The sequence below is a fragment of the Microcaecilia unicolor genome, chromosome 8, assembly GCF_901765095.1.
Source record: "Microcaecilia unicolor chromosome 8, aMicUni1.1, whole genome shotgun sequence".
NCBI lineage: Eukaryota > Metazoa > Chordata > Amphibia > Gymnophiona > Siphonopidae > Microcaecilia > Microcaecilia unicolor.
In genome coordinates, this window is record NC_044038.1 from 32,850,422 (window position 1) to 32,878,328 (window position 27,907).

Consider the following 27,907-nt stretch of genomic DNA (forward strand, 5'->3'; position numbering starts at 1 on the left):
TGTTTAATAGTAGTAGTAGTAGTGGTGGGTGTCAAAATATTTAATCATTCTGACTTCAAAGGTCTTACGTTCCTGTATTGTTTTAAAGTTCCCTTTTAGGATTCTTACCATGAAATCACTGGTACAGTGTTCTGGTTTTGTAAAGTGCTGCCCCACAGGCGTGACATCTTTATTGGTACTAGCATTTTTCATATGCGCATTGTGAGAGTGTCCCCGCACCTTGAAAAAAAGCATAGTAGACCACTTCAAGGGATTTGTTTAAAATTAAGTCATATGTAATAATTGGGGTTACTTCAAAGGTTTAAGCAGGCCCAAGAAAATAGGATATAAATATAAATATTCAGTCAATCCTTGATTTAACGAACCCCAATTTAACGGATTTTTGATTTAACAGGAAAATTGTCGGCAGTTATGTTTGTATTATAACAGCAGTGTTGACATTAGTTATCCAACAGTCACACCTGAGATTTCAGAATTCAGAAGCAGCAGAATTCCAAAACAAAACAATTAAACTATATGTACATGTATATATAGATACATCTGTGGTTTTAATATGAAAACTGATTGCGCTTCAAAATATAAAAAATTTTAATTTTTAACAGACAAGTCAATTTATCAGACACCTCCACCGATTAATCCATTAAATCAAGGGGTTGACTGTATATATTTTTTTTATTTACTTATTTATTTTTTTTATCCAGAGGAGTTTATTTATGTCTGTGACCACAACACTCTTTAGCAATTTTCTGGAAGGGCCAGAGATCATCTTAGCTGCAAACATAATTTGCCATAGAAGCTGTTCAGGTGCTCCTACCCAGGCAGACCTAGGAGAGAAGTTATCAACATGGGTTAATGTTGTGTTATTTTATTGTTAACCCTGGTTATTAGTAACTAGTTCTCATCGCTTAAAAATGTAACATGTTTTAATAGTAGCCCATGTTGATAACTATACCCCTAAGCGTTCATCTGGCGGTGACAAAGACCAGCTGTTCATAATACTTTGAAAGGAGAAACTACAACGAGTGTAATTTGAATCTCAGAAAGAATATCATTTTTCTCATCTACCTTTCTCCATATTGCATGTGTACATAAATGGTTCCGCCAGAGGGTTTGCTGACTAGTTGATTGCTATCATTATTTTCAAGAGGCTTGTTTTGGGCAGTAGCCGTGGTTTACAAAGTCTGCGGGTGGTCTGATTTGTCTGAACTACTTGTCTGGTCTGGTTATCTTAGAATTGTGTGCTAACAAGCAAGCAAGGATTGTAAAAGAACTAAGTGGAAGAAAATGGTGATGTGGAACTAGCCCTACCTTACTGTGTCACCTGGAGAACATGAGACCCACAAAATCTTGCTATTTGATGAAAGTGGTGGAACATCACCAGGAAGCACTGAGGTAGCCACTACATAAAAACTGTACAACTGTCGCACACAGCCACAGGCAGGTGCCTAAAGGGACATGCCCTTAGGAACATCTTGGAGCCACAGAGGAGACACAAAGGAGCTTTGTGGAGACTGGCTGCGATATTGGGAGTGAAGAATCTTGCTTGGCAAAATTTGAGGATTCTGCCGTTCCACTGTTGGAGCAACTATGGAGAGGTGGAAACCTAAGAATTTGGTGAACTCTTCTCCTAAAGTTAATGGTTACATGGAAAAGCATGTACAAGCTGTGTCAATTGGGGCCTCTAGGCATGCTGGGTCAAACATTCTTTCTCCAGAGTTAGGTCTTTCTCTGAGCCCCAGAAGTAGAACCTTGCCATCACAATCCATGGTGCCTCCAGGGAACCCAACCATAGTCTCTGCTGTTGTAAATACCTCTGTGGATGACTTGTTTGGATAGGGACTCCACTCAACTGGGCTTGAGACTTATTCATCGTGTAGTGTTATAGATTTTCCTAAAGACTCTATTTTCTCCAACAGGAGATGGACTTTTGGGTGAAGTTTCTTTAATGGATATTTGGAAGGTTGTTTCTAGGATGACAGGACTGTTTAGAAGAGACTGTCTCCCAGCTATGCGTGTTCACTAAGGATGCCATCGAGAAACCATTTGAAACAAGTGTGTGCTTTTATGGACCCTCAACTAGGGAGATTGAATGCCAGTGGGATATCAGGATTTAAAGATAAAGGTTAGAAGTAACAGAAAATGAAAAAGAGAGAGGCTGAGATATGGTTATTAAAGCAGATAGTGTTGCTCTCTCTGCCTTGTTAAACTTTAGAACATATTGCAGATAAAAACACAAGAATAGCCATACTGGGTCAGATCAATGGTCCATCTAGCCCAGTATCCTGTTTCCAACAGTGGTCAAGCCAGGTCACAAGTACCTGACAGAAACCCAAATAGTAGCAACATTCCATGCTACCAATCCCAGGGCAAGCAGTGGCTTCCCTATGTCTGCCTCAATAGCAAACTATGAACTTTTCCTCCAGGAACTTGTCCAAACCTTTTTTAAACCCAGATACGCTAACCGATGTTACCACATCCTCCGAAAATGAATTCCAGAGCTTAACTATTCTTTGAGTGAAAATATATTTCCTCCATCCTATTTCTTTTAAAAGCATTTCCATGTAGCTTTATTGAGTGTCCCCTAGTCTGTGTACTTTGTTAAAAGAGTAAAAATCAATTCACTTCTACTCGTTCTACACCACTCAGGATCAGAGAGCTACCCTCACTTTGTTTAGAGCCCAGTATTCAAAAGAGTTTAACCGGGCAGGAGATGCTCCTTCCTAGTTAAATTCTACTGAGCTGGCCATTCATCAATATTCAGTGGCATTTAAGTGGGTAGTACCCCTGAATATTGCCTCTGATCACTGCAGAACTGTTCGGATAGTGCCGGAGCGGTCTGAGGAGAGAACTTGGGTGGACCCAGCAATTAATCAGTTAGCGGCAATATTCAGCCTGCTAACCAGTTAAATAAGTGCAAAAAGGATATCCTAACGTTATCCACCGAGCTAACCAGGTAACTGTCTGAATATCAACCGGTACGTTAACTTCGGGTGACCGTCCGTATCCAGATATTCAATGCCAGACCCTGGTTATGCAGGCTTAGTTGTAGCTGAATTCAAGAAAGCTTGGGACAAGTACATAGGATCCCTAAGGGAGAGGAAGGGATAGTAGATGAGCAGAACGGATAGGCCATATGGTCTTTATCTACCTTCATTTTTCTCTCATTCATCCCGCAGCTGTCACTTGGTAAAAAAAAAACTGCTGACCGCAGCAGGATGAATATTGGGCCCGTTGTTTCTCAACAGGTTAAAAGTATGGGGGTTGGTATTCAAAGCTATTTAACTGGGCGGGAGATGCTCCTGGGTGATTAAATTGCTTGTTTGAGGCTATTTGTTCATATTCAGCGACTCTTAACCAGTGTCTGCCTCTGAATTACAGCACGAACCACTAAAGTTGTAGCTGGCGATTTTGTGGGCAGTCCGGGGGTGGAGTCAGCATTTATGTGCTTAAAGTGTCGATAAGGGGTCCTTTTACTAAGGTGCACTGAAAAATGGGCTGCACTACTGTAGGCACGTGTTTTGGGCGCACGCAGATCCTTTTTTTCAGCGCACCTGTAAAAAAGGCCTTTTTAAAATTTTTGCCGAAAATGGATGTGCAGCAAAATAAAAATTGGCGTGCATCCATTTTGGGCCTGAGACCTTACCACCAGTAAGGTCTCAAGCGGTAACCGTGCGGTAATTGTCTATGCGAGTAGAATGACAATTACCGCCCGGTTTCCTCCACACGCAGGAAAATAAAAATTCTTTCCCAGCGTGCATAGCGGACACACGTAAAAAATGAAATTACCGCCCGGGTCTCGCGGTAGCGGGGCTGGAACTCCAAATTGATGCGTGTTGGGCGTGCATAGGCGCCTACACGGCTTAGTAAAAGGGCCCCTAAATTAACAGGACAAATTGGACCATATAAAGCACAGTCCTATCTTTACCTGGTTTCACTTAGGTGGTTAAGTTCTGAATATCGTAGATAAACCTGATATTCTACTACTACTACTTATCATTTCTAAAGCTCTACTAGACATACGCAGCACTGCACACTTGAACATGAAGAGACAGTTCCTGCTTGACAGAGCTTACAATCTAATTAGGACAGACAAACGGGACAAATAATGGATAAGGACAAAGAGTAGCAAGATTCCGGAATCCCAAAGAGTAGCAAGATTCTGTGTAGAATTCAAAGAGTAGCAAGATTCCGTGCAGAATCTCAAAGAGTAGCAAGATTCCGTGCAAAATCTCAAAGAGTAGCAAGATTCCGGAATCCCAAAGACTACTACTGCTACTTATCATTTCTAAAGCTCTACTAGACGTACGCAGCGCAGTACACTTGAACATGAAGAGACAGTCCCTGCTCAACAGAGCTTACAATCTAATTAGGACAGACAAACAGGACAAACAAGAGATAAGGGAATATTAAAGTGAGGATGATAAATACTCAGTGCCAGTTCCCAGACATGGCCCAGCACTGAATATCAAGGCAGCCAAAAAATGCTGCCATCGTTTTTTTATGACTTACTTTAAAAATATGGATAGTTTGTTTTGTGATTAAAGGACACAGCTGTTTCTAGATGTGGCTCATGCTACACAGCTGAGGAGAGCAGAACTTTTTCCTTATTCTGTTCGTGGTAGTATGAGTGGCGGAAAGGCATGGAGTCCTCACAAAATGGAGACCAAGGGCAGTGCAATGTCAAAAGGCAAGCTGTATTACTGTACAAAAAGGGAAATAAACAGATCTGTTTCCTCACAGGCTTTTCACGCTCAATAAAGTCTCTCAAACTTAATCCTGGAACCTTGTCCTTCACAGGTTCCACACTTCAATATACACTACTTGATTCAGGGTTCCTGCACTTGGCACAGGTTTCACAGGAAAAATACACAGTTACTTCTTCTCAACTCAGGCTCTTGTAGTCTCTCTCTCTCTCTCTCTCTCTCTCTCTCTCTCTCTCTCTCTCTCTCTCTCTCTCTCTCTCTGATACAACTTCACAGGATTAGTCAACACTAACTCTTAACTCTGAGGTTTCAAGGAAACTTCTCCTACCTCATTGAAGCCTCTGCTTCTGGTAATTGCAGGGTAACAATCTCTGTTGAGGGTTACTCCTCTTCCCCAGGCTTTCCCCAAGTACTGCAGCCAATGGAAACACCCAGGGAGTTCTTTGCACTTGGGTTCCCGCTCTGACTCCTGAAGACCATTGATCCACTCTGCTGTAGGGCATTTAACCACCACCTAAGCCCCGCCTCTCTGACAGCCTCTGACATGGCAGGCATAGTGCCACGTGCCATAAGGTGACTAACCTGCATCCTCAGTGAGGGAGTGTTCCTAGGGGCACCTGTCACTATTCCACTCACTCCCTCACACTGTGTTTTTTTTAATTATTATTGCCATTTAACAATTTTGAAATAAACACTTTAACAGTACTTATCCTGCTACCCAGATCAGTGTTGCTGACCAGGGCCAGTCATCAATTTTTAGTGGCGTTGTCTGGATAATGCCACTGAAATCATTGCAGACCACCCCGGTACTATCTAGATAATGCCGGGATGGTCTCTGTATTCCCTAGTTAGTGGTGATATTTAGTGCACTAACCTGATAACTATCGGGTTAGATATTTGGATAGCGGGCTGAATATCGCTGCTTTATGGATAGCACTGGCACCAAGACCAAGAATACTATAATGCCTCTGTATAGCTCCATGGTGCGACCTCACCTAGAGTACTGCATTCAGTTCTGGTCACCATTTCTCAAAAAAAGATATAACGGAATTAGAAAAGGTTCAAAGAGCAACCAAAATGATAGTAACATAGTAGATGACGGCAGAAAAAGACCTGCACGGTCCATCCAGTCTGCCCATCAAGATAACTCATATGTGCTACTTTTTGTGTATACCCTACTTTGATTTGTACCTGTGCTCTTCAGGGCACAGACTGTATAAGTCTGCCCAGCACTATCCCCGCCTCCCAACCACCAGCCCCGCCTCCCAACCACCGGCTCTGGCACAGACCGTATAAGTCTGCCCAGCACTATCCCCGCCTCCCAACCACCAGCCCTGCCTCCCACCACCGGCTCTGGCACAGACCGTATAAATCTGCCCAGCACTATCCCTGCCTCCCACCACCAGCTCTGGCACAGACCGTATAAATCTGCCCAGCACTATCCCCGCCTCCCAACCACCAGCCCCGCCTCCCACCACCAGCTCTGGCACAGACCGTATAAGTCTGCCCAGCACTATCCCTGCCTCCCAACCACCAGCCCCGCCTCCCGATCTTGACTAAGCTCCTGAGGATCCATTCCTTCTGCACAGGATTCCTTTATGCTTATCCCACGCATGTTTGAATTCCGTTACCGTTTTCATTTCCACCACCTCCCGCGGGAAGGCATTCCAAGCATCCACTACTCTCTCCGTGAAAAAATACTTCCTAACATTTTTCTTGAGTCTGCCCCCCTTCAATCTCATTTCATGTCCTCTCGTTCTACCACCTTCCCATCTCCGGGAAAGGTTCATTTGCGGATTAATACCTTTCAAATATTTGAACGTCTGTATCATATCACCCCTGTTTCTCCTTTCCTCCAGAGTATACATGTTTAGTTCAGCACGTCTCTCCTCATATGTCTTGTAACGCAAATCCCATGCCATTCTCGTAGCTTTTCTTTGCACCGCTTCAGTTCTTTTTACATCCTTAACAAGACACGGCCTCCAAAACTGAACACAATACTCCAGGTGGGGCCTCACCAATGACTTATACAGGGGCATCAACACCCCCTTTCTTCTGCTGTCACACCTCTCTCTATACAGCCTAACAACCTTCTAGCTACGGCCACCGCCTTGTCACACTGTTTCATCACCTTCAAATCCTCAGATACTATCACCCTAAGATCCCTCTCTCCGTCTTCTCATATGAGGAAAGGCTAAAGAGGTTAGGGCTCTTCAGTTGGGAAAAGAGACAGCTGAGGGGGGATATGATTGAGATCTACAAAACCATGAGTGGTGTAGAATAGTTAAGCTCTGGAACTCGTTGCCGGAGGATGTGGTAACAGTGGTTAGCATATCTGGGTTAAAAAAGTTTTGGACAAGTTCCTGGAGGAAAGGTCCATAGTCTGTTATTGAGATGGACATGGGGGAATCCACTGCTTGCCCTGGGATTGGTAGAAGGGAATCTTACTACTATTTGGGTTTCTGCCAGGTACTTGTGACCTAGATTGGCCACTGCTGGAAACAGGATACTGAGCTAGATGGACCATTGATCTGACCCAGTGTGGTTATTCTTATGTTCTTATGTAATATCTAGATATTGGCTCTAAATATCAAGATTAAGTGTAGCTAGAGTTTTTAAAAAATGCTGACCATTCTAGCCGAGTATTAACCTGAATGTCTTATGTCATCTGAACCCATAAATGGGGTCTATAAAATACTGAGTGGAGTGGAACGGGTAGACATGAATTTCTTGTTTACTTTTTCCAAAAATAAAAGGACTAGGGGGCACACATTGAAGCTACTAAGTACTAAGTAAATTTAAAACAAATTGGAGAAAGTATTTATTCACTCAATGTCTTCATTAAAATCTGAAATTCATTGCCAGAGAATGTGGTAAAAGCAGTTAGCTTAGCAGGGTTTTAAAAAGGTTTGGATAATTTCCTAAAAGAAAAGTCCATAAACCATTATTAAGATGGACTTGGGAAAATTCACTGCTTGTTTCTAGGATAAACAGCATAAACTCTGTTTTACTGTTCTTGGATCTTGGCAAGTACTTGTGACCTAGATTGGCCATTGATGGAAACAGGATACTGGACTTGATGGACCTTCAGTCTGTCCCAGTATGGAAACGCTTATGTTCTTATATTCTCAATTAAAAGGGGTGATCAGAATTTGGAGAAGGAAAGAAAGAGCTTTTATATGGTATTATCTGAGCAATGGAGAGTTAGTTCATGAACTAACTTTGAGTACACAAGTTGAAGAGTTTGTTTTATTTCAACATAGCCAGCTAAAGTTTAAGCCGTACCCACATGTAATGCACATATATGGTCTGCTGGCCTCATGCCCATTTTGTGGATGGCATTAGACCAGCTCAAAATTAATTGGAGTGAACAGGTGCCAAGAAGAGAGGAATGTTGGTGTCCCTAAGTCTGAGATCTGCAATATAAATGCCAAGAAATCTTTGAATCTTTATTCACATGAAAGCCAGTATCCATCTATCTGTGTGTCTGTAACAAACTTTCTATTGGTCAACCCATGTGTTATTTGCCCCAGGACCCTGCGCTTTAGTGCATGATAAGAATTAGTAAATTACTCCCTTCATTTATTTTTGCCTCTGTATCGCTCCATGGTGTGACTTAACCTACAATACTGTGTTCAGTTCTGGTCACCATATCTCAAAAAAGATATAGCGGACTTAGAAAAGGTTCAAAGAAGAGCAACCAAAATGATAGAGGGGATGGAACTGCTCCTGTATGAGGAAAAGCTAAAGAGGATAGGGTTCTTCAGCTTAGAAAAGAGACGGCTGAGGGTGCATATGATTGAAGTCTACAAAATCCTGAGTGGTGTGGAATGGGAGGAGGTGAATCATTTTTTCACTCATTCAAATAGTACAAAGGCCAGGGGACACTCAATTAAATTGCACGGAAATACTTTTAAAACAAATAGCAAGAAATATTTTTTCACTCGAAGAATAGTTAAGCTCTGGAACTCATTGCCAGAGAATATGGTAACAGCAGTTAGCATATCTGGGTTTAAAAAAGGGTTGGACAAGTTCCTGGAGGAAAAGTCAATTGTCTGTTATTGAGATGGACATGGGGGAAGCCACTGTTTGCCCTGGGATTGGTAGCATGGAATGGTGCTACTGATTGGATTTCTGCCAGGTACTTGTGTCCTGGATTGGCCACTGCTGGAAGTAGGATACTGGGCTAAATGGACTATTGATCTGGCCCAGTATGACATGTTCTTATGTAAGGAGTAATGTACCACCTAGACCAGAGCTAGGGAAAATCCTCCTAACAAGAAATTGGCAGGACGACACTGATTTTGTAAGAATCATCCAGAATGGTGTATTCCCACGTCTCTTCCAGTGTATTTACTGTAGATTTAGTAAAAATTGTCTGCATGGTGCCAGCAGGATTTCTATATTGTTTTTCTTTATTTATTTAGTACATTTGTTTACACACCCTTCAAAAGAATCTGAAGGGAGGTACAATAAAAATATGCAATAATAATTTTAAAAATACAACACAATATAACCTCAGTATAGAAATTATCTCCACACCTTACCAAACCCACTCTAATCCAAGACAACCCATCAGTGTTGTAGTGGAGGAGTGGCCTAGTGGTTAGAGCAACAGTCTTGCAATCCAGAGGTCACCCGTTCAAATCCCACTGCTGTTCCTGTCACTCAACCCTCCATTTCCTCAGGTACAAGCTTAGATTGTGAGCCCTCCTGGGAGACAGAAATATCCAACTATACCTGAATGTAACTTACCTTGAGCTACTACTGAAAAAGGTGAGAGCAATCTACATAAATAAAATGACTCCTGCACAGCACTAGCAGAAGAAAGAACCTGGACAAAAAAGGGTTTTTTCAAAAGGTTGTGCTGCCCTTTGTCAACTTCTCCTTTTGCACCCCCACCTTTGAGCCAGTCTTTCAGTATGAGATGTACAAATAGGGATAACATTTCAGCCAGCACTGTCATTGAATTGAGTTAAATGCTGGTGTTTAACTTAATCCATCTATTGAACACCACTGGTGAGCACTGCAAATGTTCTAGAACATCAGTATATCTCCAGTCTATTTTATTTATTTATATATACTTTATCTCCCCTTGAATACCTTCCGCAGTTTGGTACAATCCACGGTACTCACCCACGCTGATTACTGTAATAGTATCTTCGTTGGATGTAAGGCCCAAATCATGAAGAAACTTCAAACTGCCCAGAACATGGCAGCTAGACTTATTCATGGGAAGCCTAGATTCGAAAGTGCAACACCTCTCCGTATGAAACTTCATTGGCTCCCTATTAGAGAACGAGTCAACTTTAAGGCCATCACACTAATCCACAAGATCATCCATGGGGTATCACCAAGTTACATGGTCAATCTTTTAAATCTTCCATCCAGAAACAAGTCAACATCTTCACGAACATACCTTAACCTGCACCTTCCCAATTGCAAAGGACTAAAGTATAAAACATATCATGCATCTAACTTCCCCTACCTGGGATCCCAACTCTGGAATGCTCTACCCAGATACATTCGATCAACTAGTGAGTACCTTCCCTTTAGGAAACTATTGAAAACCCATCTATTCAAACAGATTTACCCGAATGACTTGACCTACCATAAGCAAACATAAGCAACCCATTCATTAACAACAATGACTTAGAAATTACATCCTATCAATCTTCTTACCCTCCATACTCTTCCCCTACCTCTTCTTTATCGCTCTACGTCCTTACCTATCCCTATCCTTTCTCTCATACCTCTTTTATCCCATTTACCCTTTGTTCATTTGTCCTACCACATACCTCCTTTGTTGATTTTGATACTACAGATTGTATTCTCTTGTTGCTATGTAAGCTGCATTGAGCTTGCGATGAGTGGGAAAGCGCGGGATACAAATGTAATAAATAAATACATAAAAATTTATAGTCTGCCCATCCAAAATTCTGGGCGGAATACAATAAAGCAAACATAATCAAATCACATAAAACGCCATCAATAAACTCAATAAACATAGACAGAATCTTAATCCTGAAGCCCAAACCACCCACCGACTGTGTTTCAAAAAAAATGCTACTAGACTGTAATACAGAAAATAGAGAGGCTCTTCAGGTCTGCATCAAAAGCAGATACAAAAATAAAGTGGATCCAGGAATAGTCTGAATACAAATATCTTTATTAAAAAATTACCCGATGTGGTCCACATTTCACCCACACAAGGTCTGCCTCAGGGGTGGTGTACTAAAACCAATCATAAAATCATTTACCTTTACAGTCCTTGAACTGTAGAGGTAAAGGTGGAATAAAAGTCCTGGTGTAACATAATATAATAATATAATATAATATAATATAATATAATATAATATAATATAATATAATATATATTAGAAACTTTATAATATATAATTATAAAATCATTCAGAACAAACAAACAAGCAAAGTGTGAGGGATCCAGATGCAAATGTGTGCATTACTTATAAATGCAAAGAACATGTAGAATACATAATTTGATAAAACAAGTAGATAAATGAGTAAGATAACTAAAAAAAACATAAAAAAAAATCATAAAGATAGACAAGACTCACTTTGCTTGGCATGTAGATTTTCATTGGCACAGTCTTGGCCATCTTTATGTGTGTTGCGAAATGTAGATTTTAAAATAAAGATATTTGTATTCAGACTATTCCAGGATCTGCTTTGTTTTTGTGCCTACTAGACTGCTGCAGATTCCTACACAGTATCTACACATTAACGGAATCCCTCACCTCTGTCACACATGCAAAACATGAACCATCGCCTAGTAAAGCATAAGAGATTACAAATCGGAAAACCGAAATACGAAAGTGCAAAACCCCTACGAGAAAAACTGCACTGGCTCCCACTCAAAGAACGTATCACTTTCAAAGTATGCACCTTGGTTCACAAGATCATTCATGGTGAAGCCCCTGCCTACATGTCAGACTTGATAGACCTACCACCCAGGAATGCTAAAAAATCATCCCGAACTTTCCTTAACCTCCACTTTCCTAACTGCAGAGGCCTAAAATACAAATTAATGCATGCATCAACCTTTTCCTATATGAGTACACAGTTCTGGAACGCACTACCACGCAACCTGAAAACGATTCACGAATTAACCGACTTCCGCATACTACTGAAGACCCATCTTTTTGACAAAATATATCACAAGGATCAAAACACATAAATTCCTTATATATACCGTATTTTTCAGACTATAAGACGCACTTTTTTCCCCAAAAATTTGGGAGGAAAATGGGGGGTGCGTCTTATAGTCCGAAGGTAGCGTTTTTGGACCGCCGTCCCGTACTTACACGATGCCATGTTCCCTGGTGGTCTAGTGATGTCGGGGCAGGAAAGAGCCCCCTTTTCCTGCCCATCGCGCTGCTCTCCGTGCTCCTCACTGCTTTCTGACGGTCTCGGCGAGATTCAAAATGGCCGCCGAGAATCTCGGCGGCCATTTTGAATATCGCCGAGACCGTCAGAAAGCAGTGAGGAGCACGGAGAGCAGCGCGATGGGCAGGAAAGAGGGGGCTCTTTCCTGCCCCGACGTCACTAGACCACCAGGGAACATGAAATCGTGTAAGTACGGGACGGCGGTCCAAAACTCGGACAAGACGCACCGGAGCACCTAGGTTTTAGAGGAGGGAAAAAGGAAAAAAAAAATTTTTCCTATTTCCCTCTTCTAAAACCTAGGTGCGTCTTATGGTCCGGTGCGTCTTATAGTCCGAAAAATACGGTAGTTAGAAATGTCTCATAATATTTCCTTTTGCACTCTCATCTTACGTACCTTCACCACATATGAAACCCCTCCCTCATAGCTAGAAATGTGTCTTGTCACATGAAGTTATCTTCAAGTTGTTATCCTATAGTTCTTATTGCCTCATAATGTTATATTACTTTCCACCTTATAATCGAAAGAGAAAAACGCCTAGATTTCGACCCAAATCGGGAGATAGACGTTTATCTCACAAAAACGAATAAATCGGTATAATCGAAAGCCGATTTTGGACGTTTTCAACTGCACTCCATCGCGGATGCAGACAAAGTTGATGGGGGCGTGTCAGAGGTGTGGCGAAGGTGGAACTGGGGCGTGGTTATCGGCCGAGGAGAGATGTACGCGTTAGGGCGATAATCGAAAAAATAAAGGCGTTTTTAGCGAAAATTTAGGACACTTTTGTTGGACCCTTTTTTCACATGAACAGGTCCCAAAAAAGTGCTCTAAATGACCAGATGACCATCGGAGGGAATCGGGGATGACCTCCCCTGACTCCCCCAGTGGTCACTAACCCCCTCCCACCACAAAAAAATGATGTTTCACAACTTTTTATTTTCACCCTCAAATGTCATACCCACCTCCCTGGCAGCAGTATGTAGGTCCCTGGAGCAGTTGTTAGGGGGTGCAGTGGACTTCAGGCAGGTGGACCCAGGCCCATCCCCCCTACCTGTTACAATTGTGCTGCTTAATGCTTAGTCGTCCAACCCCCCCAAACCCACTGTACCCACATGTAGGTGCCCCCTTCACCCCTTAGGGCTATAGTAATGGTGTAGATTTGTGGGCAGTGGGTTTTGAGGGGGATTTGGGGGGCTCAACACACAAGGGAAGGGTGCTATGCACCTGGGAGCTCTTTTACCTTTTTTTTTGTTTTTGTAAAAGTGCCCCCTAGGGTGCCCGGTTGGTGTCCTGGCATGTGAGGGGGACCAGTGCACTACGAATCCTGGCCCCTCCCACGAACAAATGCCTTGGATTTATTCGTTTTTGAGCTGGGCGCTTTCATTTTCCATTATCACTGAAAAACAAAAACGCCCAGCTCACAAATTGTCGAATAAAACATGGATGTCTATTTTTTTCGAAAATACGGTTCGGTCCGCCCCTTCACGGACCCGTTCTCGGAGATAAACGCCCATGGAGATAGACGTTTTCGTTCGATTATGCCCCTCTTTGTCTTCTTATAATTCCTCACCATGTAACCCATAATCAAATTGTAACAAATTGTATTTCCATCATTCATGATGTATTGTAAGCCACACTGAGCCTGCAAAGAGGTGGGAAAATGTGGGATACAAAATGCAATACATAAATAAAATGTGTAGACAAATAATGATATAGAAACCCAAGAAACCAGACTGTGAGCAATGGAACACTGAAAAAGAGTTCCTGTACTGAACAAAAGACAATAGACCTCTAAAAACTGACAATACATTTTGTATGTGTTTTCAACTGGTTGTCTGTTCATGTACATGTATAAATGGTGACAGCACTGGTGACTATCTATTTAGATTTAGGCCGCCTATTCTGGTATTTTCGGCCCTCATATGATAAAATGTGGCCATCTAACTCACTAAAAGATCAGATTTCATAGGTAGTGGTGACTCTAAGGTAGGGTGGGTCTGGGGCACGGCTAGGGTGGGGAGGTATGGCCTGTAGTAGGGCAAGTTAAAATCCATGGGTGAAGAGCAGCACCTGTCCTCCGACTTAAATCATGCTGAATATCGATCCCAAAATTCTTTTTTCTACCTTTGAGGTCTGGCCATTTAATTTTTCTAATTGTGTTGGTCCTAGCCTTTGGTTTCTGCTTTCCTCTGTCTCCTCTTAATGCTTATGTCAGGGTTTTCTGTCCATTTGTATTTTTTCTCTCTCCTTTCGTCTTCACTTCCTCCACCATATTCATCGCCAACATTGGTCTTCCTTCCAGCTTTCACCCATTTAGTTTTCTACCTCTCTGTTCACTCAGATTTCATTCATTCCTACTATCCAGTCTTTTTCAATTTCCCTCTTTTTATTGTGTTTACCTTCAGCTTTCCATCTCTTTCCTTCGTCCTGGCTCTCCCATTTCCCTTCCTCTTATTCCCCAGTATTTCGCTAACACTGTCCTGTCCTCCTTCTCCCCCTTCCATCAAGCATCTCTTCTCCTTCTCTCTCCCATCCAGCATCTCCTCTCTCTTTCTCCACCCCCTACATCCAGCATCTCCTCTCTCTCCCATCCTTCTATTCAGTATCCACACTCTTTCCCCCCACCTAGCATTTCCTCTCTCTTCCCCCATACAGTGTCTCATCTCTCTCTCTCTCTCTCTCTCTCTCTCTCTCTCTCTCCCTCCCTTCTTCCATCCAGTATTTCCTCCCTCTTACCCCCTGCTCATCTACCATCTCCAGTGTATCTTTTTGAAAAATTGAACAAATATTTGCCTTCATGCACCTTATGCTAATCTCATAAAAGTCTACTTAACTTAACCTTCTTTGAATATTGTCAGATTATCTACTACTAGAAATCGAGTGTTTTGTTGTGCCGGTTGTATGCTCTGGAATTCTTTGCCAGGAGAATTAGGTATCATTTCAAGCATTAAAAACCTGGCTTTTCAAAAATAGTTTTGAGTAAACTATTTCCTAATGGAGTGTGTCAGTTACTTTTTTTTTTTAGATGTCAATATTTTCTTTTCTTTTTTGTTTGCTGCATGTAACATTTTATTGTGTTTTTATAATGGTTTTATTGTAAACCGCTTTTAAATCTGGTGGTATTTAGCAGTATATCAAAATAGAAAAATCAAAACAAATCTCTCTCCTCCTTTCATCCAAGCTCTCTTTTCTTCTCTCCCCTCCCTTGTCAACTATCTCTCCTCTCAGCCTATCCACTCCCAGCATCTTCTGTTCTCCTCTGCCCCTCACTTTCCCTTCCCTGCCACTGCTGCTTCCTGAGACTAGCAGCCAGGGGCGTAGCCAGACAACAGATTTTGGGTGGGCCTAGGCAAGAAGTGGGTGGGCACCAAATGTTCTCCCCCACCACCACCACAAGACATCTCAGCTGGCAGGAAAATGCTTCTTTCCACCTTGGCAGTCTGCAGCAGGCATGCGCTGAAAACTGAACATGCGCAGGTGCCAGTATCGTGGAGAGCAGCGTTTTCATTACCATCAGGGGGAAGTCTTCAGCTGGTAGAGCTTGGGATCTCCACCAGCTACCGCTAAACGTGTGCTGTTGTTGGGTGGGCCTGAGCCATAAGTGGATGGGCCCTGGCCCACCCAGGCCCACCTTTGGCTACACCACTGCGGCAAAAAAGCAGAAAATGCAGGGCCACTTCCTCTATGTGGATCTGTTGGTCCTGCCCCCTTCCTAAACAAGAACACTGGACTAGCAGAGCCTGCAAGGGCACACATTGAGGAAGCAGCTCCCTGTCGTTTTCTTCTTTTTTTTTTCTTTTTCTTTTTTTGTTGCTGCTGATAATCCTGAGAAGCAGCAGCAGTGGTAGAGGTGGCAGCAGGAGGGAGGTGAGAAAGGTCATGGTTTGGGGTGGGGAGAGTGCCTATCCTGCTTATAATCGAACAAGAAAAAGGCCCAAGTTCCGACCTAAATCGGGAGATGGACGTTTATCTCACAAAAACGAATAACGCGGTATAATTGAAAGCCAAACTTGGACGTTTTCAACTGCACTCCATCGCGGAAGCGTACAAAGTTGACGGGGGCATGTCGGAGGCGTGGTGAAGGCGGGACTGGGGCATGGTTATCACCCGAACAGAGATGGGCGCCTTTCGCCGATAATGGAAAAAAAGTATGCGTTTGCAGCTAGAATTTAGGGCACTTTTCCTGGACCCTGTTTTTTCACGAATAAGGCCCCAAAAAGTGCCCTAACTGACCAGATTACCCCCAGAGGGAATCGGGGATGACCTCCCCTGACTCCCCCAGTGGTCACTAACCCCCTCCCACCACAAAAAAAATGATGTTTCACAACTTTTTATTTTCACCCTCAAATGTCATACCCACCTCCCTGGCAGCAGTATGCAGGTCCCTGGAGCAGTTGTTAGGGGGTGCAGTGGACTTCAGGCAGGTGGACCCAGGCCCATCCCCCCTACCTGTTACAATTGTGCTGCTTAATGCTTATTAGTCGTCCAACCCCCCCAAACCCACTGTACCCACATGTAGGTGCCCCCCTTCACCCCTTAGGGCTATAGTAATGGTGTAGACTTGTGGGCAGTGGGTTTTGAGGGGGATTTGGGGGGCTCAACACACAAGGGAAGGGTGCTATGCACCTGGGAGCTCTTTTATCTTTTTTTTTGTAAAAGTGCCCCCTAGGGTGCCCGGTTGGTGTCCTGGCATGTGAGGGGGACCAGTGCACTACGAATCCTGGCTCCTCCCACGAACAAATGCCTTGGATTTATTCATTTTTGAGCTGGGCGCTTTCATTTTCCATTATCAATGAAAAACAAAAACGCCCAGCTCACAAATTGTCGAATAAAACATGGACGTCTATTTTTTGCGAAAATATGGTTCGGTCCGCCCCTTCACGGACCCGTTCTCGGAGATAAACGCCCATGGAGATAGACGTTTTCGTTCGATTATGCCCCTCCACGTCATGTATTAAGGGTCTGGTATTCAGCATGCCAAAATCTAAATGCATAACTTACCTGTTTAGCAGCTGAATATTGCTAACTCCACCTTTGCTCCTCCTCAGTGCACTGTTCCCCTTATTATACAATTAAAATCTGGCTGTGTAGTGAGTTAAACAGCCAGATTTCATCCTTATAAGGGCTGAAAATACTCAGATTAGAGTTATGCATTCAATAACTCACTGTGGTTAGGTGCTAAGTTTATAACAGGGGCAATGGAGAGGTCACAAGGAGTGCGAGTAGGATTTGACTGGCTGCCTTGGCTTTCATGAAAACGAAAAAGGTCAAGCACCACGAGCAACATTACAGAAACAAAAGTTTTCAATTTTGTATAGCATCACAGCTGGAGTGGAAAGTATTATGTTTTATCTGAGTAGGCCCCTGTATGGAATAAGATTTTATGTAAATGAGTCACTGACAGAGGCTTAAGTGTTGAAACTTGGCCCAGTCAGATATTCTTGAGTCTTAGACATTTTTCAATTACACTTTTCAACATAATTGGAAAGACTGCCTTATTTGTCATTAGGATTAACCACCCAAGAAAAAGATCGAGGTGTCATGTACAATACACTGAAATCTTCAGCTCAGTGTGCATCAACAGCGGCCTACAAAGCAAACAGAATGTTAGGAATTATTAGGAAAGGAATAGACAATAAAGGAAAGAATATTATAATGGCTCTGTATCACTCCATGGTGTAACCTCACCTTGAGTATAGTATGCAATTCTGGTCGCCGTATCTCGAAAAATATATAGAAGAAATAGAAAAGGTACAGAGAAGGGTGGCCAAAATGATTAAGGGGATGGAACTCCTTTCAAATGAGGAAAGGCTAAAGGGGTTAGGGCTCTTCAGGCTAGAGAAGAGACAGCTGAGGGAGGATATGATAGAGGTCTACAAAACCCTGAGTGAAGCGGAATGGGTAAATGTGAATCGATCATTTACTCTTTCAAAAAGTACAAAGACTAGAGGACAGTCCATGCAGTTTCCTAGTAGCAGATTTAGAACTAATAGAAGAAAATATTTTTCACTTAACATATAGTTAAGCTCTGGAGCTCATTGGAGGAGTGGCCTAGTGGTTAGGGTGGTGGACTTTGGTCCTGAGGAACTGAGTTCCATTCCCGGCACAGGCAGCTCCCTGTGACTCTGGGCAAGTCACTTAACCCTCCATTGCCTGCCGCATTGAGCCTGCCATGAGTGGGAAAGCGTGGGGTACAAATGTAACAAAAAAATAACAAATTGTTGGATGATTTGGTAAAAGCAGTTAGCATAGCTGGGTTTCAAAAAGGTTTCACTAAGTTCCTGGAGATAAAGTCCATAGACTGAAAATTAATATTGACATAGTTAAAGCCGCTGCTTATCCCTGGGGGTAGGTAGCATGGAATCTTGCTACTTCTTGGAATTCTGTCAAGTATTTGTGACTTGGCTTGTCCAGAATTAGAAGCAGAACACTGGACTGTAGTCTGACCCAGTATGCCAATTCTTAAGTTCTTAGGTTATGCTGCTTCTCTCTGCCTTTGCCTTCGTTTTCAGCATGTTGTTTCAGCCACTAGAATGCTCCTCCACATCACTGTATTGCACTCTCTCTGATGGAGTACTCTACTCCAGACTGTAAGGGAACATTTTCTAGTGTAAGAACAGGCTCTTCAGGATAGATTGACCAGCTTTCAGATACAAATTTGTGATATGTAATGGGGCAAACACCATAAAACTGTATTACATCAGGTAAATTTTTTTCGAAGGACAGAAAAGAATAATTTGAATTATATTAATCAAGCTAAGGCCAGTGTCTTAGGAAGGGGGGGCAGGAGGGGCGGTCCGCCCCGGGTGCACGCACTGGGGGGGTGTCGGCCCCGCTGGTTCCCTGCTTCCTCTGCCCCGGAACAGGAAGTAACCTGTTCCGGGGCAGAGAGAGCAGTGAACCAGCGGAGCCGACGCAGCTCCGAGCGACATGCACTTGGGGCGGATCGGCCCGCCCGTCCCCCGCAAGTAAGAATTCGCTCCGGAGGGGGGGGGGGTGCCACGGAGGGGGGGGGTGGGCGCCGTGCTGCACCCGGGGGGGTGCGTAGCGGCGACCCGCCCCGGGTGTCAGCCGCCCTCGCTACGGCCCTGCTAAGGGCCTATTCCTCTAGATTCAGGACAGTTGGCTATCCTACTTTGGAAGAGTCATGGTTTTTCAGGAAAATCTGCAGCTCATTCAACATCTGATCTAAAGATCAGATTTATTAGGCTTCACAGTGAACAACAGGTTCATTATATCTGAGTTTTTGGAAAACCTAGAACCCCAAAGCGGCTCTAATGCTCCATCTTTCTCTTGGCTAAGCTCTGTGTTGTGTGCAAGCCTGGGTACAAGCATGCATCAAAAAAGGGATAAAGCATCTTACTTTATAAATCTCTTTCAAGTGAAGATAAAAAAAACTTCTTTATAGAGATCTCTGAAGAACAGCCATCAATCTCAGGGATACACAGGGCGCTGGGGATGTATGCTGACCCTAAAAACTTTACAAAGTTGAAAGATCGTTGGGAGAAGGACCTGGGAGTTAGACTAACGTCATGGGATGTTGAGAGGCAGTTGAGGGGGATACCGAAATTGATAAGTGGAGCTCAATATAGGGAATGTGCATTCCGTTTTATACATAGAGCATACGTGACACCGGCAGACGCCCCTGTGTACGAGATGTGGGAGGGCGGATAACACATTTTATCATAGTTTCTGGAGTTGCTGGAAGATCAGAAGGTTTGGGGGAAAATTATTCACTATTTGTCGCACTTATTAGGTCAAAAGTTGGCAGGTACACCGGTGCAGATGATGCTGAACCTGCCTGGATCATTTAAGGGTAAAATAGCAGAGCACACTTTGTTCTTCCGAAAACTTACCTTGCGAGCATTGGCACTGGCAAAATCTTGTCCACCAGTTAATGATGTGGGAAGTTAAAGAAGCTAAAAGTTCAATAAAACGGAAGAAAACATTTATGAAAATTTGGGGCACTTACGTTGTCTCAAAGGGGGAAAAGTTTGGTCCTCAACACATTAGGACAATAATCAGCACATAGGTACCAACCACTACGATGGGGAGGGGAGGTGACGGGGAGGTGGGGAAGGAGGGAGGGAAGGGGAGGGTATAGGGCTTGAGAGGGAGGGGGGGGAAGCAATAAACTTTTGGAGACAGTTAATCACCACAGATTGTTATTGAACAGTTTATGTTTGGTTGCTGTAATATTAATGGTTGTAAGAATGCTTATGCAATATTTTTCAATAAAAATGTTGAAACATAAATCTCTTTCAGAGAAAATATCATGCTTTTAGGAAAGAGGTTTGCTTACAGGAAACCAAAGAAGATGATTGTTCTAAACTGGAGTTTTCATACCTTATCAAGCCTGAGATAACCCTAAATGTTCAAATATGTTGTATGGCATAAGAACCTCCATGTAGTAGGCTGTGTGGACATGGGAAAGAATTTATATGGATAAACAAAAAGCTGGAGCAGCACTAGCAAGCCCCTCACTAGAGGCCCTGAAGGACTCAAGAGAGGAGACTGGAGGAGAGAGAGGAGAAAAGACTGTGTGCACTACGGACTAAATTCAGTAAATAGCACCCAAATTTGGGCACCAAAAAAAAGCGAGCACTGAGCACTAATCTATAAACGGTGCTTCGAGTTGAGTGCCATTTTCAGAATAGCGCCTAACGCCAAAATCCTCACCCAATTGAAACTTAGCCTAAATCCCCGCACCTAAGTTAGGCACAGATCTCCCAAATTCTCTAATACTGCGGGCATCTTTAGTGAATGCCCTTCCAATGACCACACCCCCATTTTACTTGCATGCTAAAAAATTCATGCACGCGCCTTTATATAGAGCCTAACAAGATGCCAATTAGTTCCAATAATTGATTATTAGCACCCAATTATTGGCACTAATAGTCCATCACAATATGCATAACAAAATCGGTTAACAAGCCAATCAGCGTTGATAACTGCCAATTAACAAGCAATTATTAACACTAATTGGCATTAATTAGAATTTACGTGCAGAACTGTCTAGGTGTATTCTATAACGTGCTACAAGTAAATTCTAAGTTGCATAGTTGAAAAGGAGGGGTGTGGCCATGGGCATTTCTAAAATCTATGTGCAATTATAGAATACACCCGGTCTGCGCCTAATTTAGGTGTCGACATTTGCACCAGGTTTTACTTGGCCAGTGACTAAATTTAGTCCAATGGACAGGCACTCATTGTATTCTATAAACAGCATGGAAATGTAGGATTATTCTATAAAGTAGACCTAAATTAAGACGTACTTTATAGAATGCGCTTAAGAGAATTTCTTTTCAGCGTCAAATTTTTAGGTGTGATATATACAATCTAGTTCTTAATGGCACTGAGTTTACTGCTGTGGCCAGTATTTTTAAAAAATGCTTTCACCAAGTTTGAATATTGACTCAATTTATTTTTCTTTCTCTAAATATTAGCTTTGTCTTGGGCTTAGTGTATCCACGAGCAGAACAAAGGACGACACAAACATATAGAAAAATACTTTTCTTAAAAGTAGCCATCACTGAGGTATTCCAGGGTAAGGGATTAAACTCCATGGAAATGCACAAATAAAGGCAGCACCGTCCTAGGAAGTAACTGGAAGAGCATCAGAGAGAGGCCAATGCAAGCAGTGTCCAGATAGAACATTCCAAGTAGTATTCCAAAATTAAACCTCCCTTTCCGAAATCAATGCGAGTCAAGGGAATAAAAGTGCCAACTGGAAAATTCCTAAAAAGTCTTAGCAGTTTTTCCTCTGTGCTTGTTGGTTAGAAGAACTTGCTGCCAAGGTACATAAGTGGCTTGTGGAATACCTGCCGTTCAACGTGGAGGAGTGGCCTAGTGGTTAGGGTGGTGGACTTTGGTCCTGAGGAACTGAGTTCGATTCCTACTTCAGGCACAGGCAGCTCCTTGTGACTCTGGGCAAGTCACTTAACCCTCCATTGCCCCATGTAAGCCGCATTGAGCCTGCCATGAGTGGGAAAGCGCAGGGTACAAATGTAACAAAAATAAAATAGATACTATTGGAGATTCTCCATGGAATGTTGCTACTATTGGAGATTCTACATGGAATGTTGCTATTCCACTAGCAACATTCCATGTAGAAGGCTGCGCAGGCTTCTGTTTCTGTGAGTCTGACGTCCTGCACGTATGTGCAGGACGTCAGACTCACAGAAGCAGAAGCCTGCGCGGCCACATTGGTGATCTGCAAGGGCCGACTTCTACATGGAATGTTGCTAGTGGAATAGCAACATTCCATGTAGAATCTCAAATAGTAGCAACAGTGGAGGAGTGGCCTAGTGGTTAGGGTGGTGGACTTCGGTCCTGAGGAACTGAGTTCAATTCCCACTTCAGGCACAGGCTCCTTGTGACTCTGGGCAAGTCACTTAACCTTCCATTGCCCCATGTAAGCCGCATTGAGCCTGCCATGAGTGGGAAAGCGCAGGGTACAAATGTAACAATAAATAAATAAATAAATAAATTTCTTGAAATGGTGATGGTATTGTGTAGATTTCTAGCCATGATACATGACCCCCGTCTCTTCTTTCTGTCTTTGTAACCCTTTGAATGTATTTTTTTATTTGCAGATCGTGAAGATCAGTCCATTCTGTGCACGTAAGTCCACTACAGTGATTTCATTTCTCTTTTTAGATGTTCTCAGTTGTCTAGGTGCCCAGATGCCATTATAGGATTGGGTCTCACTATGCGGCATCATGGCACTTAAAAGGAGGCACCCACTTATAGAAATGCCCCCGTAATTTATGCATCTAAGTAGCATTAATCAGCTGCTAACCATCCAAATATCTAGGGGGGCAGAGGCTGCCCAAATAACAGGTATAACCTGAAACATCTAATTTGGACATTGCAAGTTATGGACCAAATTCTATAAATAGCGCCAAAAAATCGGCACCAAAAAAACCATGCTAAGCACTATTCTATGAGGCATTGAAAGTTAGACACCATTTATAGAATAGCACTTAATGTCGGGATTGGTGCCTACCTTTAGATGTGAGGATTTGCACCAAGCATAGGCGCCGACTCCGTGGGTGCTCGAGCACCTCCAATATTTGACCCACCGGAAGTCCTGGAACGGAAGTTCCCAGCCCCCTCCCTCCCTCTCTCTCCGAGTGCTAGCCCGACCTGTGCTGCCCGCCCTCTTCTCTCAGTCCTCCGCCTGCCCCTCGCCTTCCTGCGTGCTGCCCAGAATTTAAAAGTTCTTACCTCGGGGTCCGGCAGCAGCAGTGAAAGGCGAGCAGGCTCGGCGCTTCAGCCTGTCTTCCCTTCTCTCTCAGCTCTGCCTCTGGTCCTGCCCTTGCGGAAACAGGAAATGAGGGCTGGACCAGAGGCAGAGCTGAGAGAGAAGGGAAGGCAGGCTGAAGCGCCGAGCCTGCTCGCCTTTCACTGCTGCCGCCAGACCCTGAGATAAGAACTTTTAAATTCTGGGCGGCACGCAGGAAGGCGAGGGGCAGGCGGAGGACTGGGAGAAGAGGGCGGGCAGCGCAGGTCGGGCTAGCACTTGGAGAGGGAGGGAGGGGGCCTGGAACTCAGAGGAGAGGGGGGCCTGGAACTCAGATGAGAGGGAGGGGGGCCTGAAACTCGGATGAGAGGGAAGGGGGCCAGGCTGGAATTCGGAGGGAGGGAGGCCTGGAACTTGGAGGGACGGGGAGGGGGAGGAGGAGAGGAAGGGGGGAATGCACCACCTGTAAAAAAAAAAATTCAGCACCCCAATCATTTTGAAAAGTCGGCTCCTATGGCACCAAGTAAACCCTGGTGTAAATCCTCACATCTAAATTAGGTGCAGTTCCCCCTTATTCTATAACAGCGTGCATAAATTGTAGGAACACCCCTGATCCACCCAAGACCCTCCTGTTGCCACACCCCCTTTTAAGAGCTGTGCATAAAATTTATGCTCGTATCTCTGCGACTAAAAATATGAGTGTAAATTTTAATTAATGCCTATTAGCACCAATAATTGATCATTAGCACTCAATTATCAGCAGTGGCATAGCCACAGGGGGCCTTGGGGGTCTGGGCCCCCCAATTTGGCTTTTGGGACCTCCCAAAGTCTGCTGGTTTGGCTGGCGGGGTCCCCAAGTCCCGCCAGCAGAAGCTTTCCTGCGGTGATATTTGCTACCACTCTACCTTGCTTTCCTCCTCCCCCATGCGCATGCTTGTTTTTCGTGCGTGAGGTTCGCTCATGCTCAATTTCACTAAAAATGAGCATGCACGCTGGGGTGGGAAAGCGGGGCAGGCAGCATGAAGTTTCTGCTGGTGGGGCTTGGGATATGGGGTTATGGCGGGGAGGCAGGGCAAAATATGCCCCTCCCACACACACACTTTGGGCTCATGCCTCCTCCAAAATCGAGGTCTGGCTATGTCTCTGGTTATCAGCACTAATTGGCTTGTTATTCAATTAAATTGTGCACACAAATTGGATATGTGCCCAACTTTGCGCACGCAATTTTAAGTGCCATTTATAGAATTTGGAGGTATATGTATCTATTCATCTGTACTGCCTAAATGGATAGTGAACCTAATCATTTTAAACTAAGTTAAACGTTTCAAATTAGACGTTGACTGTGTGGCTGAATATTTGACCTCATGCTGTCTAGAAGAAAGGGGAGAAAAATGAAGATGCGTCAGAAATATTAAAATATCTGGTAAGCATTATTTATGTGATAGAAGGTGCCGTTTTCTTTACAATAAGAAGCTTAAGGACAGCGAGCCTTCAAATAAAGGTAGTAGGGCAGAGGGTAAAAAAGACTATGAGAAAATAATTTCCCCGAGGGTATTATTGACACCTAGATTAGGCTTCCAGAAGTGGTGGTAGGAACTAAAATAGTAATAGCAATTAAGCCCACTAGGAAAGACTAAGAGGGACCTTAGTAGCCAGACTAGAGAGGGGGAGAGGAAGAAAAAAAATTGATTAGACAGCAGACCGGGTGGACCCAAATAGTCCTGCTTGCCAACAGAGACCAGTGACTGTTATAGAATTTGCACTGTGTGTGGCATCTAGGCACCTAAAATGAGGCGTCCAGTTATAGAATTGTCCCCACAGAGTAAAACCTTGATTATTTTTTACCACGGAAAACAGCATGCACCAAAATCAGAACTACTTCCAGGTGCTTGGGAGTGACTGGTGCAGGGCCGCCGAGGGGGGGGGGGGCAGGGGGGGCAAAATTTCCCGGGCCTCCAAGGGGGGGCCCGGTGCCAGAGTCAGGCTGCCGGCGCTGCAGTCCCCAGTCTCACCTGCCTGCCTCCATGGCTCCGGGCCCCCTTCATTCAAAGCGGCAATCGCAGGTCGCGTCTCTTTTGGCCTTCCCTCCCTGTGTCCCACCCTCGCAGAAACAGGAAGTTACATCAGATGAGGGCGGGACACAGGGAGAGAAGGCCAGAAGAGACGCAATCTGTGACTGCCGCTTTGAATTAAGGGAGCCCGGAGCCGTGGAGGCAGGCAGGTGAGACCGCGGACTGCAGCGGCGGGGGGGGGGAGCGACGGGGGGAGAGACGGGGGCAGCAGCGGTGGGGGGGGTGGAGGCGGGGTGGCAGAGGCGGGGCGGCCTTGTCCCAGGCCCGGCCTAGTCTCTCGGCGGCAGCCCTGGACTGGTGGTAATGCTGTTTTGGCACATGCTACCCACCCGGCAGCCCTACTGCACCTTCATAAAAGGGGCCCTTTATGTTTTTTTTTATTTGTACCCGCGCTTTCCCAGTCATGGCAGGCTCAATGCGGCTTAGGTACTTATTTGTACCTGGGGCAATGGAGGGTTAAGTGACTTGCTCAGAGTCACAAGGAGCTGCCTGTGCCTGCAGTGGGAAGCGAACCCAGTTCCCCAGGACCAAAGTCCACCACTCTAACCACTAGGCCACTCCTTAACATTCTATGTAGAAGCCTGCCCTTGCAGCCGCGCAGGCTTCTGTTTCTGTGAGTCTGACGTCCTGCACGTACGTGCAGGACGTCAGACTCACAGAAACAGAAGCTTGCGCGGCTGCAAGGGCAGGCTTCTACATGGAATGTTGCTGGTGGAATAGCAACATTAACATTCCATGTAGAATCTCAAATAGTAGCAACATTCCATCTAGAATCTCCAATAGTAGCAACATTCCATGTTGTTGTTACATTTTTACCCCACGCTTTCCCAGTCATGGCAGGCTCAATGCGGCTTAGGTACTTATTTGTACCTGGGGCAATGGAGGGTTAAGTGACCTGCTCAGAGTCACAAGGAGCTGCCTGTGCCTGCAGTGGGAAGCGAACCCAGTTCCCCAGGACCAAAGTCCACCACTCTAACCACTAGGCCACTCCTTAACATTCTATGTAGAAGCCTGCCCTTGCAGCCGCGCAGGCTTCTGTTTCTGTGAGTCTGACGTCCTGCACGTACGTGCAGGACGTCAGACTCACAGAAACAGAAGCTTGCGCGGCTGCAAGGGCAGGCTTCTACATGGAATGTTGCTGGTGGAATAGCAACATTAACATTCCATGTAGAATCTCAAATAGTAGCAACATTCCATCTAGAATCTCCAATAGTAGCAACATTCCATGTTGTTGTTACATTTTTACCCCACGCTTTCCCACTCATGGCAGGCTCAATGCGGCTTAGGTACTTATTTGTACCTGGGGCAATGGAGGGTTAAGTGACCTGCTCAGAGTCACAAGGAGCTGCCTGTGCCTGCAGTGGGAAGCGAACCCAGTTCCCCAGGACCAAAGTCCACCACTCTAACCACTAGGCCATAGCAGAAGAATCAGAAGTAAGGCTTTTGGCTTCTCTCCCACAAATGGAGCTTCTTTTTCCCTGGAAAAAAATTGACCCTGGAAGCCACTGCATAGGTACGCAGCTCCTTTGCAAGGATTTCAGCAAGAGATCCGAAAAATAGATTTAAAATCAAAATGTATTCCAGCTCCATACACTCTTTCACATGTTTTACAGGCTCAGCTGCTACTCCACTACCACTGCTTACAATTACTATAATACTACTAGATGTATGCAACACTATACCGATACACAGAGGAAACAATCCTTCCTTCACTGAGCCTGTAGTCTAGGCAAGAGCCAAAGAAAAGATGAAGACAAGGCTTCAAAAATAGAAAACATGGTGAAAATTAGAAGCATTCCTGAAAGCACTCAAATCCTGAACATGCTTTCAGGACAAGAGTATCACAAAGGGGAATAAGATGACAAGTGCCAGGCAGCAAACCATAAGGGCACCAGAGGAGAGTTGCAATGATGGTGCGGGAGGATGCAAACAAGGATGAATCGGGTACCCCCAACCCCACTCCTTATCCTCCCCCTTTACCCTCCCTCCACCCATATGAGCCGACTCTGTGGGTGCTGTGGGTGCTTGAGCACCCCCAATATTGAGAAAATTCCTTGTATGTGTCCAGGAAGGGGTTATTTCCACTAGACTTAGCACCCCCAATAATTTTAAAAAGTTGGCTCCTATGCCTCCACCTACCCCAAGGGGAACCACACAGAATCTCTTGCCCAAGCCACTGTTTTTTTCCCCCCCAGCAATTGTCCTTCTCAGGACACCTTTTACAACTCACTGTTCCTGCCAGGTCGGTCTCATAACACACTTTACAGTTAGAGAAGGCCACATGACTCGTGTGTTATCTAGCCACACATACGAGAAAGGATGAAGGACCTTGTAAAAGGCAGGAAAAGAGGAAAAGCAAGGGACCCAAGATATAAGAACATATAGGGAGGAAAAAAGATGAGAGAGCTAAGTGTAAATCTGCTGACCCTATTACACTTCTTCTGCAGGAGCTACTCTGGCTTCCAGAAAAAACGTAGTATCA

At 44.3% G+C, this 27,907-nt stretch overlaps 1 protein-coding gene across 2 annotated transcripts in view; it reads left to right on the top strand.

Annotated features, from left to right (window-relative positions):
* The window catches only part of MYH11 (myosin heavy chain 11), a 215,621-nt gene that overhangs the window by 49,994 nt on the left and 137,720 nt on the right, over window positions 1-27,907 (top strand). For both annotated transcript variants that reach the window (XM_030212270.1, XM_030212271.1), the window contains exon 4: window positions 22,704-22,731. In XM_030212270.1, the coding sequence (XP_030068130.1) occupies window positions 22,704-22,731 (28 nt within the window). The remainder of the gene's footprint in view (window positions 1-22,703; window positions 22,732-27,907) is intronic.